Raw genomic sequence first — 18,595 nt, 5'->3', positions numbered from 1 at the left:
ACATATGTGGGTGCCCTTGTGTTTGGGGCATAAATGTTCAGAATTGAAACTTCATCTTGGTGGATCTTTCCTGCGATGAGTATGTAATGTCCTTCATCATCTCTTTTGATTGATTTTAGTTTGAAGTCTATTTTGCTGGATATTAGGATGGCTACACCAGCTTGCTTCTTAAGACCATTTGATTGGAAAGTCTTTTCACAGCCTTTTATTCTTAGGAGGTATCTATCTTTGAATTTGAGGTGTTTCTTGTATGCAGCAGAAAGATGGGTCCTATTTTTGTATCCATTCTGTTAGTCTTTGTCTTTTTATAGGTGAATTAAGTTCATTGATGTTAAGGGATATTAATGACCAGTGACTGTTAGTTCCTGTTATTATTTTTATTTTTTGGTGGTGGTGGTGTGTGTACTTCTCTTCTTTGGGGTTTGCTGCTGTGGTGTTATCTATTGCCTGTGTTTTCATGGGTGTATCTGCCTTCCTTAGGTTGGAATTTTCCTTCTCGTGCTTACTGTAGGGCTGGGTTTATGGATAAGTATTGTTTAAATCTGGTTTTGTCTTGGAAGGTCTTGTTCACTCCATCTATGATGATTGAAAGTTTTGCTGGGTATATTTGTCTAGGCTGGCATCCATGGTCTCTTAGTGTCTACATTATATCTGTCCAGGCCTCTCTGGCTTTCAAAGTCTCCATTAAGAAATTGGGTGTTATTCTGATGGGTTTGCCTTTATAAGTCACTTGGCCTTTTTCCTTTGCTGCCCTTAATATTTTTTCTTTATTCTGTATGTTTAGTTGTTTAATTAATATGTGGGTGAGGGGACGTTTTTGGGGTCTAATCTGTTTGGTGTTCTATAGGCTTCTTGCATCTTCATAGGCATTTCATTCTTTAAATTGGGAAAGTTTTCTTCTATGAGCTTGTTAAATATATTTTCTATGCCTTTGAGTTGGTATTCTTCTCCTTCCTCTATCCCTATTATTCGTAGGTTTGGTCTTTTCATGGGTCCCAAATTTCTTGGACATTTTGGGTCATGACTTTGTTGGTTTTAGTGTTTTCTTTGACTGATGAATCTATTTCTTCTACCATATCTTCAACACCAGAGATCCTCTCTTCCATCTCTTGCATTCTGTTGGTTATACTTGCACCTAAAGTTCCTTTTCATTTACTCAGATTTTCTATTTCCAGCATTCCTTCTGTTAGTGTCTTCTTCATTTTTTCTATTTCACTCTTTAGGTCTTGAATTGTTTCCCTTGCTTTTTCATGATTTTCTTTCAGGGACTTATTGTTTTCTTCTGCTTTAATTGTCCTTTCCTCTCATTTTTTATAGTGTTCTTCCCATTTTTTGTTTGTCTGTTCCTCCACTTTATTTTTGATTTCTTCTATATAAGGCTCAAGCCTCTTCATGATGTTACTTATAAGGTTGTTTTCTTCTTCTTCTTCTTCTTCTTCTTCTTCTTCTTCTTCTTCTTCTTCTTCTTCATCATCATCATCTTCTTCTCCTCCTTCTCCTCCTCCTTCTCCTCCTCCTCCTCCTCCTCCTCCTCCTCCTCCTTCTTCTTCTTCTTCCATTCTGTGATTTTCAGGTCTAGCTGTTGGAGAATTGCTAGGTTCTGGTGATGCTGTATTGCTCTTTATTTTGTTGTATGTACTTCTGCCTTGATGTCTGCCCATCTCCTCGTGGGTTTGTTCTTGGTCTTATCAGTGTACTTGGTCCAGACAGAGCTGACAGATTTCGGGAGCCTCTCTTTGGTCCAGATGGAAGCTCTGGGCCAGATGGGAGCTCTGGTCCAGATGAGAGTGCTGGCCAGATAGGAGCTAGGGGGCTGGACTCTGAGTCTGAGGAAGTCCCTGGGGTCTCCTTTTCTTGTCTAGATGGGAGCTCCTCTTGTCCAGATGGGAGTTCCAGGACAGGATGGAAGCTCTGGTCCAGATGGGAGTTCCGGGCCAGATGTTAGCTGGGAGCTTTCTGGTCCAGATGGGAGTTCGGGGGTAGAATGGAAGCTGGGAGCTGGTGTCTGAGTTTCAGGAAGTGGCTGGGGTCTAGGGCAAATGGGTGTAGAGGCAGGGTGTGGAGACTGCAGGGTCTGCCTGCAGTCTTGGAAAAGGGGAGCCTTCCCGCAGGGCCTGACGAATGGCCAGAAACTGGGGCCAAGTTGGGCAGGTCCTTGCAGGATGGCTGGTGCCCAGGGGTGGGACCCAGAGGTGGTTGCCTCTCTGGCTACAACCCCAGGCACTCACCTCTGCTCCAGAAAGGGAGTTGCTGGTTTCTAAGTCTCAGGAAGTGGCTGGGGTCTCGGACAGATGTGTGTGGGGGCAGGGTGTGGAGGTTGTAGGGTTCACTTTAGGCTTTTGGAGAGGGGGAACCTTCCAGGTGTGGATGAGGGGCCCTGCCCTATGGTCAGAACCTGGGGCCATTTGGGCAGGTCTTCCCCGGAGTGGCTGGTGCCCCGGGCTGTGACCCATTTTAAGAAATTTTAAAGAAAGCACTAAGAGGGCTTGGGATATAGACTGCTGTCTGGCATGCCTTTGACCCTGTGTTCCATCTTCAGAACCCAGGAAAAGGAAAAAGGAAAGAAGGAAATAAACAAAATTGGCCAAGCAAAGCAATTGAATGTGATAACTAATAAGAAAAAAATGATCTTTACTTTGCATGACCCATGTACAATATTTTGTTTTACTGAAATATATATGATGTAGATTTTAAAAGGCAGGAAACTACCTGAGATTTCCAATAAAAGCTGAATCGTTAAGAAACTATCCTGAAATAAGTATGGGGTGGATGTTGGATCAAATACACTATATTCAGAAATGATGTCTCAAAGCCTGTGCTCTGGGTGTTTTTGAGAGGAGGGAATCAGTTAGCACTGAACAAATGCTGCCTGCCAGTGGTCTTCCCCTGAAGCTGCTCTATGACTCAGTGTCTAATTTATTTATTTTCCAACTAAAGTCTTTTTAATAAAGGTGGTTTTTTTATATATAAATTTTCACATATCCTATTACTCAATTTCATTTAACTTTGTTTTGACCTTCAGGATTTAGGAAGTGGTTTCCTTTCTGACCCACACAGGTCACATAATCAAGATAATAAGCTGTAGAATTGGTGCTACCGAGAAATGAAAAGGCTAACAATGGGCATTTCTTCCAGTGATCTAGCCATTGGGTTTTGGTGCATTGCAAATGGAACTCAGAGAAAGCGCTCAAGAGACTATCAGCAGCAGCACTTAAAGCAGCATTTTAACATATGGATTGCCGCTGCTGATTTATCCATGTTACTAATGAGTTCTCTTTCTACTTACCTGCATACAACTTTTTTTTCATTTTATATACCAACCACAGATCTCTCTTTCTTTCCTTCTCCCACCCACCAGCCTTCCCACCCCCATCTCAACCCACTCCCTATTCCCTCCTCTAAAAAGGTAAGGCTTCCCATGGGGCATCAGCAGACCCTGGTATATTCAGTAGAGGCAGGACCAAGCCCCTCCTCCTACATCAAGGCTGTGCATGGTTTCCTACCATAGGTAGTGGGCTCCAAAATGCCAGATCTTGTACAAGGGATGGATCCTGATCCTACTGCTAGGGGGTCCCTTAAATAGACCAAGATACACAACTGTCTTGCTCATGCAGAGGGCCTAGTCCAGTACCATAGAGGCTCCACAGCAGTTGCTCTAAATTTCATGAGCTCCCACTAGTTTGGTTTGATTGTCTCTAGAGGTTTCCCCATCATGAGAGAAGCACCAGGCTGAGCTCCAGGAGTCCTGCATACAATTTTTAATGCACATTTTCATGTAAAGGAAATGAGATGAGTAACTAGTATTTTACTGACTTCATTTGGGAAGATGGACAGTGAGTTTCTTGGAAATACACTGACCTCTAACAGTGCTGATCATGCACTCTCACTAGGAAGGTCAATAGATTTCATAAAGGGATCTCAGTATGATCTACTTCTTAAAGGCATCATAGCTACTTGACTAGCAGTTAACACCAACAAAGAAATAAAACATTGTTCTTATAATTGTTTAGTAAATTCTTATTAATGAGTATTACTATAATATGTATGATTTTAAAGGACAAATAAGATATGAAATAAAAACCTTTGTTTAAATGTCTTAGGAATATTAATATCTAGAAGAATCCCACTATTTAAAAAATAGAATAAAATTGACAAGAACAAAGTATTCATTTTGCAAAATCATTCAGAGATGAATGGCAACACTTTGCTCAGCCTGGAAGTGGGGGACTGGAGCTGCCTGTACTGAATCCACCAGGTTTAAACACAAATACAATAAATTAAAAAAAAAAAGAATAAAAGTGAGTTTAGTGGTAATGAAGCAGAATAAAAAGAAATGCAGCAGGTAATTCCCAAGGCTTGTAACAAAAGTTCTGAGTTAGTGACTTTGAATATGTATTTTATCTGTCAGCATTTCATACTGATGATTTAGAAGATTAAAGTTAAAACTATGATTTAAAGAATAAAAGTAAAAAGCAAGCAATTATCATATAAATAATGCCCGATAATATAATCTCGATGAGGATTATTTAATTACCCACATAATTTGGAGTATCATTTGATTTAGAGAGTTTTGTTTGGTAAATATCTGTCTCTTAGATGGTCATTTTCTGATATTTTCTAAGCTAGGCTAAAATGTCTGGGCCCATGTGATACATTTTTCTCAGTCTTCCAGGGAGCATGTCACCATTACCCACTTCTTCCAGTAAAACTATAGAATCATTTTTTCCTACATACAGACAGATAAAATTTTGGTTTCCAGACTTGCACTATGTACCATTCCACTTACAAGTTGAAGGCATCTAAAAGATAGTCTACACAGATTTTTGTATTATCACAATAAAGGTTCTGTACCCTTGTTGAAATTCTAGAGACTACAGTGTTATGGATTAGGGAATATTCTCCCAGATTTTAAAACATTTACAAGTACATAATGAGACGTCTTTGATATAGGACCAAAATGTAGGCACAAAAGCCTTTATGTTTCATATACAATTAATACACACCTTTGAAAATAATTTTATAAAACATTTTCAATAATTTCATAAGGTTAGTTGTGGAATCTTCCACTTATATTATTTGCTGTGGAGATATTTCCTCCAAATTAAAATATTGCTGCCTAGATCTAAGAAGGAAGGTTTTAAGACTCCTTAAGGGAATGAAACTCACAAGTTTCAGAAAGCTCACTGAACTTACAAGACTAATGAGGCCCTGCCTTATGTTTAAATAAGCAGTAAACCATAGATGGGAGAAAGGAACCTGTTTGTTGGAAAGATCTGAAAACTGGACTGTGGCTCCAGGGATGCAGCTTTGCAAGTTTTCATGTGTACTGGTGTGGGTTTTAGTGATGCTGCTTTTTGAGTCATTCATGTTTTCCTGTAAGTAAACCTCGTAATATTACAGCTCCATTAGGATACACTTGGGTGGAATTGTTGCTTGGCTCTCATCTGTGACAGAACAGGGATAAGAGATATGTTACCCATCTGCCCAGGAAACATCAAGCAAATGTGGCACTCAATGGATGGGAGAAGGATCCATGAAGTCCCACCCATCCATGGGAACTATTGGCTGTCAATACTGGTTGATAGGAGTGACATTTTATTCAATCCTGGAGACATGAATAATTTTCCCCTACTCCAGAAAACAAACAAACAAACAAACAAACAAAAAGCAACCAAACCAAAAAAACTTTCTATCCACACTCTGGTAAGAAATGCTAATTAAAGATAAATGGGTAATACATGAAAAGAAGACAGAGGAAGAGGAGGTAGACTCCTTCAGAAGGGTTTCAGTGGAAGACAGAGGGACATGAGGGATTGACTAGAAGATAAAAAGGGTGAAAATTCATTATGTAAATCAATAACACTGTCAAACAACAATAAAAGATAGCATAGTATCTATCATATAGTACTCAATATTGTATCATATATTTGTTGACTATGTTCATTAGTTAGAGACAGAAAAGCAAACAATAAATGTGCTTGGCCATTTGAAAATCTGAAATTTGAAGCAATTTGGGTTTTAGAAAGGTTTATTAAAGATTTTTCTTGTTTCTCTTTCCAACAAACAGAGACTACTACAGAAAACCACACCCAATCAAAATGTAGTATTGTGGAGCAGCGTTCCAATGAATAGATATATTTAGAAAATATGCCTGTGTGGTGATCTTTGATTTGTGCTGAATTGTGGTGATATTTTATTTGTGTGTTAATAAATAAAGCTTGCCTGGAGATCAGGGGGAAAAGGCCAGCCTTTTTAAGTAAGCAAAGAAGTCAGGCAGCACATGCCCTTAATCCCTTAGCCGGATCTCTGTGTTTAAGGCCAAACTAAGGAACATAGCTAAGTGTGGTGACACAGGCCTTTATCCCAGTACCAACCATAGAGACCCGGAGGTCTGTCCAGACAAACAGGCAGTGAGTGACTGAGCTGTGTAGGAAGAGGAAATGATGTAGCTGGTTTAAGAGCCAATGAGAAGGCAGAAAGGCAAGGCATATAAACCTGGGTAGAGAGGAAGTCTCTCCTTGGAAGCTGTGTGAGGTTAGCTGGTGGCTTTCCATATTTCCCTGGTTTCTCTAAGGCTTCAACCCACATTTCTGGCTCCATATTTTTTTTTTTAATTTAAAAAGACCATTTTAGAAATTCATCTACACTCTTGTACCAAAAGGCTCAGGGACATGCAGAAGAAGGAGATGGGAAGAATTTAAGAACCAGAGGACCAGGGAATTTGCTATGAGATTGTGTCTTCTAGTAATACCAGAAGCTACTCTCATAGTGCCTCACCAAAATGGCTTCCCAAATGTGAGCTGGAGAAGAGTGACACCAATAGACATGCTGGAGTATGGGAGCATCAGCTCAAAAGAACTCAACCCTACACAAGAATTAGAGACAGCTAAGGAACGCCAGGAGTTAGAGAAATGACCTTCCCCAGGGAAGAGCATACACTGGTTATCAAGTACCAATCAGGTTTTACACACACACACACACACACACACACACACACACACACACACACACACACATACATATACATCATTCAGGACTGGAGTTATCAATTACATTGCTCACTAAAATTTAAAACTATAAGATATTAGGTATCCAGTATCACACATGTGTTTTTATATATATAAAATTAGGTAGTTGTAATTACAAAAGTTTGTATACATGTATGGATTTACACACACACACACACACACACACACACACACACACACACACACACTTGTTATGACCTCAAACCCCAGCATGTCGAGAGAGCTGGACCTGAAGTATCACTCCTAGATAGATAGCTATTGTCAACTGATAGCTTCTGGGGTGTGGAGATTCTTCTTTAGCCTCTAGAAAGTTAACTACACTCTAGCAAAAGGCCACATATCCAAGAATATTTGGGCAACACAAATTTGACTTCATGGGATCAAAAAAAGGTCACAAGCTTGGTCTGGTAGGAAGGAGAGTGGATCTGGCCGGAACTGGGGGAGAGGGATCAAACATCGTATATGAAATCCAGGAAGAACTAATCAAATATACTAAAAAGCAAATTTGTCTTGCTTGACAACAAATAATAAAATCCTGCAAAATGCCATCTCTATGGTTATAAAATAATCAAGAAATTATTGAAAGCCTTTGCTTGGGAAGTGAAGAACACAATGGTGTGCAGATGGAGTGAGCAGAGTTGACAGTCTCATAATTTCTGTCACCAGTCAGCCTCAGTTTTCCCTCCCATGCTAATATCTCCATAGGCTAGCAATAGCAGAACCTACCCCACTCCCAAGTTTCCTTTTTGAACCTTTGCTAATCTATTTTTCTTGTCTTTCACTTGCATTCAACCTAGTGCTGCTTAAGTTTTTTTTTTTTAAACTGGAAATTAAGAAGCAGAATATCTTTATTTTGCATATGATATGCTAGCAACATAAATGATCCCCAAAATTCCACCATGAAACTCTTTTAGCTGATAAACACTTACAGCAAACTAGCTAGATACAAAATCAACTCACAAAAATTGCTACCCTTATATACAAATGACAAACGAACTGTGGTTTAATCATGGGCTAAATACACTAGGAGGAAAGTCTTAAAGGTTGATACTTAATTGAATTAGGATATCACTTGGGTATATAAAAATGAACTTAAAATGAATAGAGATGGAGATACCAATTTGTATGCATTTAAATACCCATCCATCATTAGCAAACCTCCCTTTACTCTTCCCACACCCACTGCCCACTCTAAATTACATACTTAAGCTAAATGGAAACATAATGGGCTGAGCCATATGCAAATTACCCTACGGATCAGCCTGTACTATCACAGAATACAGCTTCTTAAGATTTAATGTGTACGAGAACCACTCAAGATCATGTAGGACTATTGTGTGCCCAAAAATTCTGCATCTCTAATAGCATTCTAGGTGATGCTTATAGAATGACCCACAATTTTTTTTTAAAGAGAAAGGCTTTCAAGCAAAGACTTTCAATTTTTCCTCAAACTATAAAGTGGAATATTCCGTAGACTAGTTTATTGCTCATGGGAGCTGGAAATACAACAGTTTGTTGTACATATTCCAGTTGTCAGCCTCAAAGCAAGAATAATTATGATTTTCAATAATAATATAAAACCCACAGTATGGATTACTGTGGATTATAGATTTAAGGCTGAAAAAAATCCCGAATAAGTCTCATCATGACTGATAAATGACAACTGTAATTTTAAATAAATTATTATCATTGTTAAAAATATATTAGCAGTTCAATTGCTAACATATGAGCTACTAATATTTAATAGCATTTGTAAATCATTTACTGAATTTATGTGTTTTTCTCCTACAATGTCATCTCTTTATATTCCTAATTCATTAGGCATTTAATCTAGTTGTCTGAAAAAGATACTCAGGGCATTGTTATTTACTGTTTTATTTTGTACTGACAGTTACATATATTTTATCTTTTTATAACCCAGACAGACAAAAATAAAAAATGACTTTTGTATTTTCACAAAAGGAAAAGCCAGATACTGGTAAAATTCATGGTTTCAAATCCTAATATTGAAAAAAAAATGTTGACTTGAAAAATACATTTCAATGGATATTGAAACATTAGCATAGAGTGCTGCTTATCCCTAAATTATATTTTTATTCTACATGTTTTCATCATTTTTCTTGATAATTTTATTTGAAACACTTATATATCTCATTTATCAAGCTCTCAATTTGCAAAGTTGAATATCAGAAAATATATCAAGATATTTATGCTAACCTTCAACACTGTGGTTATGACCACTCTTGGGTGACATCTTGTGCAAAGATGTTTCTTCACTTTTCAGGTCTGAATCTTTCACAGAATCATCTGCCTGGCTCTCAGGACGATTCATAAATGTTGGTGAACACAGACTTCGTCCAATTTCCACTTCCTGTTAGGAAACATTAAAGGCATACATTTTAAAAGCTATCAGTGGGGAACAGCTGTGGTTTTCAGAGGTTTAGAAAGCAGGAATGAGGGAAAGAGGGATTTGTAATATGAGTGATGTTTTCCAATATGCTTTGGGGGAAATTTTGATAACTTTGCCAAGAACTGCAAACACACATCTGACGTTTAGTTACTTCTGCGCCCTGGGTTCCACTTCGGAATTAGCTTTTCTTTTATGTATGTGTTCTCTCCTTCTCATAAAGTGAAAATAAGGGTCACAATACAGCGTAATATATGTTAATAGATGCAACTTCCTGGGTCTGAGAAATGTCAATGAGAGACTTTTAGAAAATAGCCATATATCAAAATTATATGCTAAAGACAGAAGGAAATGAGTTTTTTTTAAATGTTGTGCTCACCCTATAATGATAATCTTAGCAATTACAGAGCTCCCAAATGACAAACACATTCAACCACCATATAGTGAATACAGTTTGTCAGATCAGAAAGATTATGAAATTGTTTCTTTCAGATAGTAATCAAGTGTGCAGTGATAAAAGATTACCAAAGAAAAAGGCAAAAATATTTAAACATAGAATCTAGCAATCCATATTTTATAGATTGAGTAATATAAGCAAACATACCAAGCCCATAATACTAAATAACCTGAATTAATATTATAGAAGATGGGAAATAAATACAGTTCAAGAAATTATACAATTTAAAATCATGTAATTTAGAAATTATGTGATTTAAAAATAATACAAAATTATGTAATTTAAATCAATTAACACACTGACAATATTTTAATAACTACTTATAAATTTTAGATGTTTGAAATAGTGGCTATATTTCTAAACAATAGACATTCAAACAATTCTGCAACTGCCCTTTACTTTTAAAACATTGTCCTGGAAGAGTTAAGTTAAAGAGATTGCTGAAAATGTTAAAACATTTCCCAGATAGATAAATTTTTAATTTTAATTCCATGGTTAAGAAAAGCAAGCCACCTGGAAAAACAATGTGTTACTATGTTTTCTAATCATACCTCTGTATAACACTTATTTCATTATTAAATACTCCCAAAATATGTAGTATATAGGCTTCATTAATGTGGCCTTTATGTGGACTAAATCATTTACAGAAGAAACCAGAAAAAGAGGTTTATATTTTTCAAAGCATTGCTTCCATGAATTATTAAATATCCAAATGTTATGAGCTTGTATTGATGCATAATGCTGAAGCAGATGCCAGCCATGTCAAAACAAAAATGAATACCCCAAAAGGATATTCTTTTTTTTTTTTTCAAAATGATATTCTTGATCAGAAAAAATGTTATGATTTGAAAAAGGGTTGAAAGATGAACATGGTCTATGGACTGAGATTGATTATTTGAAAGAATAATATTAATTTCATGTAGAAACATAAAAATGTGATTCAGTGACATTGTTTAAGCCAGTGCTGAAAGTGATTTATACACTAATGATATTTTCAATTTTGAATTTGCTGTATTTAGAGTGTGTCATACACTGAGGTTAAAGAATGGCATTGACATTCCACATGTTAATGTAGCGTGCCTATATCTGAGTCTCAGTCACCATACCCTGTCATTCTGATCTATATTGTTCAGGGCTACAATAAATAGTAAAAAACTATCTTAGATGAGATTGTACTGAGCTGTGTCTAATCAAAGCTGTGATCTGGATTAATCCCTTTTATCTGTTTTATGCACTGAACTCTACTTGAATTATTATGAGCAAGACTCCATGTACTTAAATAAGTGCATACATGCCTGTTTGGAAAAAAAAAATGAAACCCTTGACAATGAAGAGATTTAAGTCAAGCCTCCCTTGGGCTGCTGAGTAACTACAGTTCCCTTACCAAGCCCCTTGCCATTTCTGGGACTAAGTAGTGAATTTCAAATTCAACAACTCTATCATCTTAATTTTATTTTACTTGAGGTTAAAACAAAAATGGAAAGAAATACTACCCTGGTTTCCATCCTGATAATAGTCAAAGTATAATAAATTGCATAAAAATTTCTACAGATACATAGAATTATACAATTCAAGAGAATTATTCTAGTGAGAAATTGATGCAAATAGGTCCCCAGGGAAAATAATGTATAGTCAATCTTTTGAAAATGAATGAAGCTTTTCCAAATGGAGAAGACTTTAGGAGAAATTATAGTGCATAGAAATGTGGTTGGCAGGAGTCTGACAGACAACATGAGGCTGGAAGACCTGCAGATCACCAAGGACATTTTGACTTTCTGGTCTTAGTCAAATGGAAACTAAGTGAAAAATTTGTCAACTTTGGCACTATTAACATTTGAGGCTTGATAATTCATTATTTCAGAGGGATATTCTCCATGCTTAGGATGCTAGGCAGCATTTTCTGTTTGCATTCATTTGATATTAGCAACACCCACCCAAACACACTCATTCATGACATGTTCAGATTGTCAAGTCTCCCGTGAGAAACTCTTCACTACTGATGGAAGGCTACCACTGCATAATAGGTTTTATGGAAAATTCAAAATATCCGTGGAAGAAGAGTTAAAATATGTACTATGGCACAAAAGCAAGCTGCCCTTCGGTACTCATTTGGAATTGGTTCTAGTACCTTCCAGAAGAAAGTCAAATCTTAAGATGCTCATGTACTTTATATGAAATTTGAATGAAATCTATATTAATTCTTCTCTATCTTTTAAAACACATCTAGATGACATAATTCCTACTACAAGTACTATACCAAAACTTTTAGACTTTTTATTTGCATTACTTCTTATTATATTTTTTCTAAATATTTTTAAATGTCCAACTGGTTGAATCCTCAGATGTAGAACTCAAAGGTATAAAGGGATGGCTGTGCTCTAGAAGAGTGGGGGCAATCTTGGATAGAATGGGAGATGGAGCTGGGCAGAAATGGTTTGAAATCTACTACAAGTGAACCGTGAGCAAAGCTAGGTTAGTGAATCTGACACATGGCATGGTGGTCTGAGGAAGAAGAATTTTATTCTTTCCTGTATATAGAATGAAGTGTGATGTGTTAGCACTAATTGATGTCAAATACCATAGGAAAGTTGATTTGTGAGAGAATATAGAACATGAATTGGGTACCAAGATGTCTGAAGGATAATTGGAGATGGAGTCCCAGCACTTACAGGAGTGTTTCAAACAGAACACATCATTTACACAGTGTCTGACTTATAGTTTTTACTGACATAATGAATTAGGTTGAGCTTGCCCAAGAGAGCGCATATAGAGTCTGATGAAGAGTGAGTACAACATCAAGCCTTGAAAAATGCCCACATCAAAGGTTATGGTAGAGAGAGAAGTAGAGAAAGTGGGAAGTCAGAAGAGAAGAATCTCTGTTATGATGCTCTTATTGAGAAGATAAATTAGATGAAAACATTATAAACTCTGAGGTGAGTAACATGGATGTTCACCATTGAGCAATATTGCTTTGGGGGAAAGAAAAGAGCAGTGAACTGACCATGGTGGTTGAAGGAGTGGCTGAGAGGCAGAGAATAGAGAAAACACCTCAGTATTGTGAAAGGATGAAGTATCACAGTGTCTTGATGCTCTATTTAGTTTCATTTTAGAAAGAGAAATCTAAACATGTTGAGAGCCAATCTGAGAAACTGAATAGTATGGAGAGCGTTGCTTACAGGAAAGTGAGAAAGAACATTCAACTCTGTAAATCTCTGAAAGGGTTAAGAGATGAAACTCAAACTGAGAGCATATATATACCTCAAAGAGAGGGGAACAGAAAGTTGTCATTGAAAGAGAGGAAGAAAAATCAATGTGAACATGAATTGGTTGCATGTGTTATAATTTGAAGGTAATGATTTTGCAATCTTAATTCAACTATTTTTTCTGTTATGCAAAATTTGGTGAAATTAGGACTTGAGGAGAATGAAGCAAGTTTATTTCTATGGGTTCGTGTGAGCTGAGCACACATGGATGTCCATAACTGCACAGCTTTGGAGGTCCATTTAAAGGTGGGAGTTTCAAATATCTATGGAGTCTGTGTAATAACTTGGTGTAAAATTATACATAATTGTAACTCTAGTATTGAGAAAGGGATAGCTCAATTGAGCCAGGGAGGGGTTCTATACGGGAAATGAAATAAAAGAAAGAAAATGTGTACTGTATATGGAAAAGTTGAGGGAGAGATCATGGAGAAAGAACCTTAGGTTGAAATGAAGAAGAGTGTTTGAAATGATGCCCCATATAATTGAAGTTGAACTAAAAAGGATTAATCAAGTAGGTTCTTGATGAGTTTAAACAAGCATTATTTTGTGACTCTTGGAAAAGTAATCTGGCAATAAAGACAATGAGGATGTTTACTTTAGTGTTCGTGGAGTAGATCAGTTGCATTGTTGAGATACACCTGTCACTGTACGAATGTCAGTGAGGAGTGGAGGAGAAAGTCTCTAATATGGAAGATGTCAGAGACTATGATAGTGTCTCAGCATAATAGATAACCTTGGATGGCAGAGAAAGGCTGTGACAACATAGCTGTTTAAAGATGGGGACTTAATTAAAATTTGGTAACAGGGCTTGAAGTGATGACTCAGCAATTTAGAGCCTTTACTGCTTTGTGCAGAAGAACTGGGTTTAGTTCTCACCATCTACATTGGCAGCTTACAGCTGGATCCAGTGGATCTGATATCCTCTTCTGGCTTCCACAAGAACTTCATTCTCATGTGGACACACACACACACACACACACACACACACACACACACACACACAGGAGAGAGAGAGAGCAAGAGAGAGCAGTATGATGAGTTGGTGGTTAGCTGGTGAAAACTGGTACATGTGATTAGAATGAGCCTCAACTGTGAGGAATTTTAAACCATAGTGTAGCTGACACATGGCCAAGAGGAAGAATGGTCTCCAGATACTGTAGAATATACAAAGGAGGTGACAGTTGAAGGGCGCATCATGTTTCAGGGGAAGAAGATGAAGGAGGTACTTGCAGATGAGATAGAGGGCACAGGAGAAAGGCTTCCGTCTATGGGAGGCAGGTCCTTAGAAACTGGTAGACAATCTCTCTTTTATAATCTGTATAAATAAAATATCTCTTCTTCTTTCTGAGATTATAATTACATTATTTCTCCCTTGCCTTTCCTCCCAGCAAACCCTTCCACACACACCACTTGGTCTTTTTCAAATTCATGGGTCTTTTTGTTCATTGGTTGTTCTCACAGATCCTGTGAAGCCTGCTGTGGTGGAAACCTGTATTTATATCACAGAGTGGTGGAAACCTGTATTTATATCACAGAGGAAGTAGAAACTGGAGGATCAAGGCTGCTGGTCTGAGACTGTCTCCAAACCAGTACCCCCCAACCCACAACAGGAAAGGAAAATCAGTAGAACTTAAAAGCTGATGGGATGATTTTCTTTATTGTTTATGTAATTCATATATTTAATTTGCTATAACCTTAAAATATTAAATACTTTTAATGAAACAATAGAAAATGTCAAACACCTAATTTGCCAAAGATCTAGGAGCTATATAGGATCAATGGGAATGGTTATAATACTCTACAGACCTCCCCAAGGAAAACAGATTTCATTGCTGATTTATATTTTTCCCCATGAGTATGTATCTATGAGTACAAAAGAAAATAAAAATAAACATGGGCTGTTAAAAAATATGGATCTGTCTGAATTTAAAATACAGAGGCAGGCTTGTGGACTCCCAGACTCATTGAGCTCTGCCCTTAGAGAAATAAAAATTGAAATAAACATAAAGAATTTTTATACCGGCATGAAAAGGAAAATAGAAACAAAGAAAAAATTACCCAAACATAAGAGACAAGAGAAGAAGCTTCTCATTTGGCTTCTGCTTTTACTGTCTCACCTGGCTTCAGCAAATCCATTGTTCATTCCTGCCATTGAGTTATTGGCATTCATTCCTCTTCAAGTCTGTATTTGTTCTAGGAAGGTTTCAGGTATTTTTTTTTTTTTTTCAGTTTTATTAAGAGTAGTCCTTCCTAGCTTAGTGTAACCTCTTCAACCACATAATGCTACTCTAATCTTTCATTTAGTTCAAACATGCTACAGAATTAGTATAGCTAATAAAATGATCCAAGCATCACAAAGACAAAGATGACTGAGTTGCAGGCTGCCTTCTCATATAGATCTTAGTGTAGTGGCAGAAGAAGACATGGAACAAGGGTTTAGCACCAAAGAATCATCAATATGGAAATGAAGGCATTCAGAACACACAGAGGGAGGTACCCATAAGTTCAAAGTAAGCTTTCTACAGGAGGTAATAAAGCTGAATCATGAGAAACACCTGAATTCAACCCAACAGGTAATAATAATGTGTGAAAGCAAATTACACAGGGCTGCCAAGTTAGGTTTCTACTTTATATGGGCATACCTGCCAGCTGTGTCAAAAATACATAATAATGGATATGATAGCAGAATCTTATGAAATAGCTTTATTAAAATCTGTAGTTGAGAATTAGGGAAAAAAAAAAACACCTACCAGGTTTGTGCAAAGAAGAGATAACACACTAATAAATTAGGCATCACAACAGTAGTTGCTACAGTGTAGGTATAGGGCTGTAACTCCAATCTAACTTCTAGATGTTCTAATTAGATGGTCTATAAAACATGAAAAAATGTGATGAGCCATTTCTCTGAACTATTCGCTGACTCTAAGAGGTAGAAGCCAATCATGAGTTGTCTTCTGAACATCCAAAAGTATTAAGTTGATGAAAATGGAACAGCATGGATTGAGAACTTGCAATGATCTCAGTTTTGGGGACAACACTCCGTGTTCCCATGACTGGAAGGCACAGGGGACCTCACACACTTGTATTTCGCTGGTGTTCCCAATGTACACTTCTTTATAACAAAACTTAACTTCATTATGCAAGTATTGGTAAGTACAAGAGCTAAGTGACTATAAAAATGACACTTGGGTTCCATTTCTGAGGTAGAGATGGTGAACTGACCTGTGAAATCACTGAATTTGAGATTTCCCTAAGATCCTCTAAAGATGTCTAAGAGGTTACTAGATAGTTGCAACTCAGAGAAGTTAGTGCTGAAGGGAAAATGTTAGGACTTAGTAGAAAGTTAACAGCTACAACAGTGAGAGTCTATTAAATCACTCAATTGGAGTATGTAGAACAGTGGTTCCTAATATTCTCATGCTGCAGTTTTAATACAGTTCCTCGTGTTGTGGTGACCACACCCATAAAATTATTTTCTTTGCTACTTCATAACTGTAATTTCGCTACTGTTATTAATCATAATGTAAACACCCATGTTTTTTGATGGCCTAAGGTGACCCCTGTGAAAGAATTGTTTGACTCCCCAGAGGGCTACAAACCTCAGGTTGAAAACTGCAGATGTCAAGTAAGTGGAGAAAAGAATCTTACAGACATTTAGGGAACCAGACCAGGGAAGGTTATTTGTTAAAAGGAGATGAGGACCAACTGCCAAAAGCTTGGACATCATGTAGCCACATGATGTCTTTCCATAACCTGGAGTTTGTTCTCCTCAAGACTTCATCCCCATCTGTCATCTAAGCCTAAGAATTTTTGTCAGCACAGATCATGTTACTGCCATCTGCCCAACAGCCATCATATGATGCCTCTGAACTTCGTTTTAATGAGTGATCTTTTTCACTAGATATATGGCTTCAAGGAGCTTGAAACTTGTGTGACTGCATGTGACTGCCAGAGGCAGACAGAGAGAGGTGCAAATTCATGAGCACCAAGGAAGCTATTCCAAATGTGGCAAGGAGCTGAAGAAGATAAAAAATAAATAAAATAAAATAAAATAAAAAAATATCCCCCCGGGTATTGGGTTGCACAATCAAGAAGTATCAATTCATTCATGCACAAGAAATGGCATTGAAAGACAGAGAAATTTGAATAGCACCACTCATAACAACAACTAGAAAGTATCCAATGATCATTATATATGAAGCTTAGGTTCAAACATTTTACACAAATATAACCCATGCAATTTATTTAATACTGAGCTTGATAATTTTTATGACAACTTTACACAAACTAGAGTCATCTCGGAAGAGGGAATCTTAATTAAGAAAATGCCTCCATGTGACTAGCTTGTAGACGTGTCTGTAGAGTATGGTATTTTATTGACGGATGATTGATGTAGGCAGTACCATTTTGGGGCTGATGTTCTTTGATAGTATAAGAAGGCAGGCTGAGGAAGCCAGAAGGAAAAATCCAGTAAGATGCATTCCTCTATGGCTTCTAATTCAGTTCTTGACCCCAGGTTCCTGCCTTGAATCCCTGCCCTAACTTCCCTCAGTGATGGACCATGTTATGCAACTGTAAGATGAAACAAACCCTTTCTTCCCCAAGTTGCTCTAAGTCATTGTGTTTTATAATAGCAATAGAAACCCTAAATAAAAACCATTCCTAGAGGAAAGTTCTCATTTCTCCATTCTATGGTCAACAAAGTAGGGTCACAGAAGGAGGGTCAAGGACATGGGCATAGAAAATGGGGTTGCAAGTAAACATAGGAACAGGGGTAGAAGGTTGGGAGATTAATGTTGAGCCATTCCTTTATGGCTCACTACAAACTTTATGAGGCAAGACAAGGGTTGGTTTTCACAAAAAGCTAGTTTGCATGTGTCTTGGACTAAATTTGGGATTGAAGACTAGTGTTCAGTGACAACTGATGACAAATGTTCAAGGACAATCTTATCCATTCAATAATAAACTGCCCCTGGCTGTCCTATAACATTCTTGAGATTCAGGTGCCTCTTCCAAAGAACAAAAACAGCTAACGTTGAATCTGGGAATCTGGCAAATTGTCATGATCATCCTAGGTATTCAAGTATAATGACTTTCCATCCAACATTTCTTAAATGGTTTATAGGTTTAGGGACAGCTCCTCCCAAGGACAACAGCAGCAAGACAGATATAGCATTTCTGTCTAGACCAACCCTCCAACAGAGTATAAAGCTTTATTTCCTGCCTGTTGAGTCATTTGCAGTGGTTTTCAGCCTGTGGTTCATGACCCCCTGGGAGTCCAATGGCCCTTTCATAGGAATCAGAGATCATTGGAAAACACAGATATTTACATTACAATTCAAAACACTAGCAAAATTACAGTTATGAAGTAGCAATGAAAATAATTTTATGGTTGTAACAACAGCATAAGGAACTGCTTTAAAGTGTTGGAGCTTTAGGA

General features: G+C 37.3%; 1 protein-coding gene across 1 annotated transcript in view; it reads right to left on the bottom strand.

The window, feature by feature from the left end:
- Window positions 1-18,595, bottom strand: part of Xirp2 (xin actin binding repeat containing 2) — a 330,288-nt gene that overhangs the window by 103,710 nt on the left and 207,983 nt on the right. Inside the window, exon 3 of the mRNA XM_036184478.1 lies at window positions 9,246-9,399. Within this exon, the coding sequence (XP_036040371.1) occupies window positions 9,246-9,360 (115 nt within the window). The 5' untranslated portion in view covers window positions 9,361-9,399. The remainder of the gene's footprint in view (window positions 1-9,245; window positions 9,400-18,595) is intronic.

The sequence above is a fragment of the Onychomys torridus genome, chromosome 4 (assembly GCF_903995425.1).
Source record: "Onychomys torridus chromosome 4, mOncTor1.1, whole genome shotgun sequence".
Classification (NCBI taxonomy): domain Eukaryota; kingdom Metazoa; phylum Chordata; class Mammalia; order Rodentia; family Cricetidae; genus Onychomys; species Onychomys torridus.
Note: the sequence above shows the minus strand (reverse complement) of the source record. Positions and strands in the feature narration are given on the sequence as shown.